Source organism: Pistacia vera, unplaced genomic scaffold (assembly GCF_008641045.1).
Source record: "Pistacia vera cultivar Batoury unplaced genomic scaffold, PisVer_v2 Contig211, whole genome shotgun sequence".
In the NCBI taxonomy this organism is placed as follows: Eukaryota; Viridiplantae; Streptophyta; class Magnoliopsida; order Sapindales; family Anacardiaceae; genus Pistacia; species Pistacia vera.
The window spans coordinates 717705-720290 of record NW_022196015.1 but is presented as its reverse complement, the minus strand read 5'-3'; the positions used below and the strand labels follow the sequence as shown (position 1 = coordinate 720290).

The 2586-nt window shown below is 36.3% G+C and overlaps 1 protein-coding gene across 1 annotated transcript; it reads right to left on the bottom strand.

The window, feature by feature from the left end:
• Nucleotides 1-579: 579 nt before the first annotated feature.
• On the bottom strand, nt 580-1292 carry LOC116129410. Its single transcript, XM_031415153.1, has one exon. The coding sequence runs from the start codon at nt 1224-1226 to the stop codon at nt 609-611; it is 618 nt and encodes a 205-aa protein (XP_031271013.1). The 5' UTR covers nt 1227-1292; the 3' UTR covers nt 580-608.
• Nucleotides 1293-2586: the final 1294 nt, after the last annotated feature.

Here is a 2586-nt window from a genome sequence, read left to right as displayed (position 1 = left end):
AAACAAAATCTCCTTCTATCAACTTCAGTTGCACAATCTATAAAATAAATCAATTCACAGAAAAAGAATTTCATAATTACATGATTGCAAACTGAAATATTTGATCTGTTGGGGAACTAGTTCAGTTCTTTATACTTTCAGTCTACACCATCGGATAGCTTGGAATCAAAATGTTATCACTGAAAGAACTCTCAATTGATGATGATTGTATACTCTTTATCTCATGTATCTTTTTTTTTTTCCATCATTTTTGGTGGAAGTTCTGAATTGCGCATATGAAACACTAATAAATTTGTTCCACCATTGCAATCCACCTCAGAGGTAAGTTTGTAACTTATAAGCACATGCATCAACCAACAACATTTTACAATCAATAGCCAAAATCACCTTCAGTAACAGATAGTTCATTCTTCAAGAAATCAGAGACACTGCAAAAAATGAAATGAACTCAAAACTAAAATAAACAAGCGAACAAGAAACTTTTTACAGTCACAAGTTCTATTAAATATTATTAATTCCATCGTTCCACCAAATTACCCCAAACAAAACTTTTACAAACTCTTTAAGAAATTTTTTTATTAAAAAAAAGAAGTATATGCATCAAACTCTTAAAAACCTTTAGGATCGGTTTCTTTCAAAACGGCAGGTTTCTCAGCCATGGAGAGACAATACTTTGCAATCTCTCTGAATCTAGGCACACTCCTGAGGTCAACCTTTGTATCATCCTTCAAAGTAATGATAACATCACCCCACTCACCAATAAACCTCGGCACCACCTGCACATCCTTAATCACTTTGTATGAGAAATCACTCCTGTCTTCACCTGTGAATCCAGAAATAACCGTTACTCGCAGGTTGGTGAACCTGTATCTTAAGTAGAAAGCTCTTGAAACTGCAGCTAAAGTTAATGGTAACCAAAATAGAGTGAAACCCAGAAGCAAGTTTGCTACAAGGTCACCGTAGTGAGCTCCACCATCGAAAAAGATGGTTTCTTGATTGGGTTTCTTGGTGGTGGTGGTGGTGGTGGTGGTGGTGGTGATGGGCGTTTTGTTAGGTGGAGAGGAGACGTGGAGCTTGGTGATCGGTCTGTTGTGGGGAAATGCAGAGAAGGAAGGGAAGGGGAGTTTGGAGGAGAGATAGAGTGACTGATGGGTGGTGGAGGACGTAGCGGTGGAGGTGGAGGTGGAGGTGGAGCTGGTGGGTGAGAGAATGTTGGTGGACGCCATGGACACGAAGGTTTATCCGTTACAGAAAGGAAGGGATGGAGTGTTTCGGTAGTTGAAGTTGAGTTGTGGGAGTTTTGATGGTCCTGCATTTGACACTTGGCACACTGAACTACAGTAGTATCGATCTGGTGGGCTATTATATCAGGCCCAGCAAATTATTCAAAACAACTTAGACAGGTGTTAATCGAGCACTACTCAATGTCTTTGCAAACCTCAAAGGCTCAAAATTGACAAAAAGATTATATTTAAATTAATTTTAAAAATTATCATTTTCCCTAACTTTTTAACCGACTTCTCTTTTCTTTAACAATGGTGAGAAACAAGAAAATAAGTTTTACTCCTTTTACTTTTTTATTTGAGTATTTCTTATAAAATGAATGAATTTTTTTTACTCAAATAAATTGGGGGGATTGAAGCAATTGTTGGATATACGATTGGAGATTGACGAAACAGCTATTGAAATTTGGAAAACTGACAAGATAGTAAAGGTCAAGGCGTGCTGGAGTAGCACTGTTCTATAGATCAAATTACGTTCCTATAGGATGGAATCCTAGTGCAGCAAGGTTGAACGATGGTGAGAACTCTATGATTCAATGATCAAATATATTGTAAGGGTGCATACCCAACTACAGAATTGTAAAACAGCAAAAGAAATAAGAAATAACAGAGCTAATATGTGAATATGAAAGAACAATAACAAACTAGAGAGAAAATGATAAGAATTTTTGGTATAGCGCAAATGACTATAGAGCTCCTCAATTTATGCCAAAAAATATGAATGTCAAGTCATAATTGTTATCAATAATTTTGTTGCTCAATTTGAAAATAACTAACCAAAAATTGAATCAAAAAAACCAATAACAACATGAAATTGAATATAAAATATCAGTAAAAGAAATCAAATTGATTCACAAATCTATTATAGCAAAAAATTTAACTTTGTAACAATCAATATTTAACTCTTTTAACTAATAAAAATTGCATTCGGAAATTTGTAACAATTGCTACATTTAGCCGGATAAAAAACTGAATCAATTTAGAATCCAAACCAGATTAATATGTCAACATCTCTGAATCCAAGCCCGAACCACATGGAGGGCCTAAATTGGTGGATTTGCACGCCCCTTCCACGTGTTATATTGCGGGTACACAGGCGGTTAATTAGTTTTTTGATCAATTTTTCAAACTGGGCTGGGCTTCAATGTCTAATGCGCGTGGGAGCCCATGTTATTTCCTTGTTAATCCATTCAAGGGCCTTTGTACATAAACCACTCTCCCACCTTTTATCTTTTCCTTGTAGGATTGTGGGTATTTGGAAAACCATCCGAACGCACGCATACTCTAACGATCCCCCACATTA

Excerpts from the sequence above, each read along its gene's own strand:
- LOC116129410 (XM_031415153.1), bottom strand. The coding sequence starts at position 1,226 with ATGGCGTCCACCAACATTCTCTCACCCACCAGCTCCACCTCCACCTCC.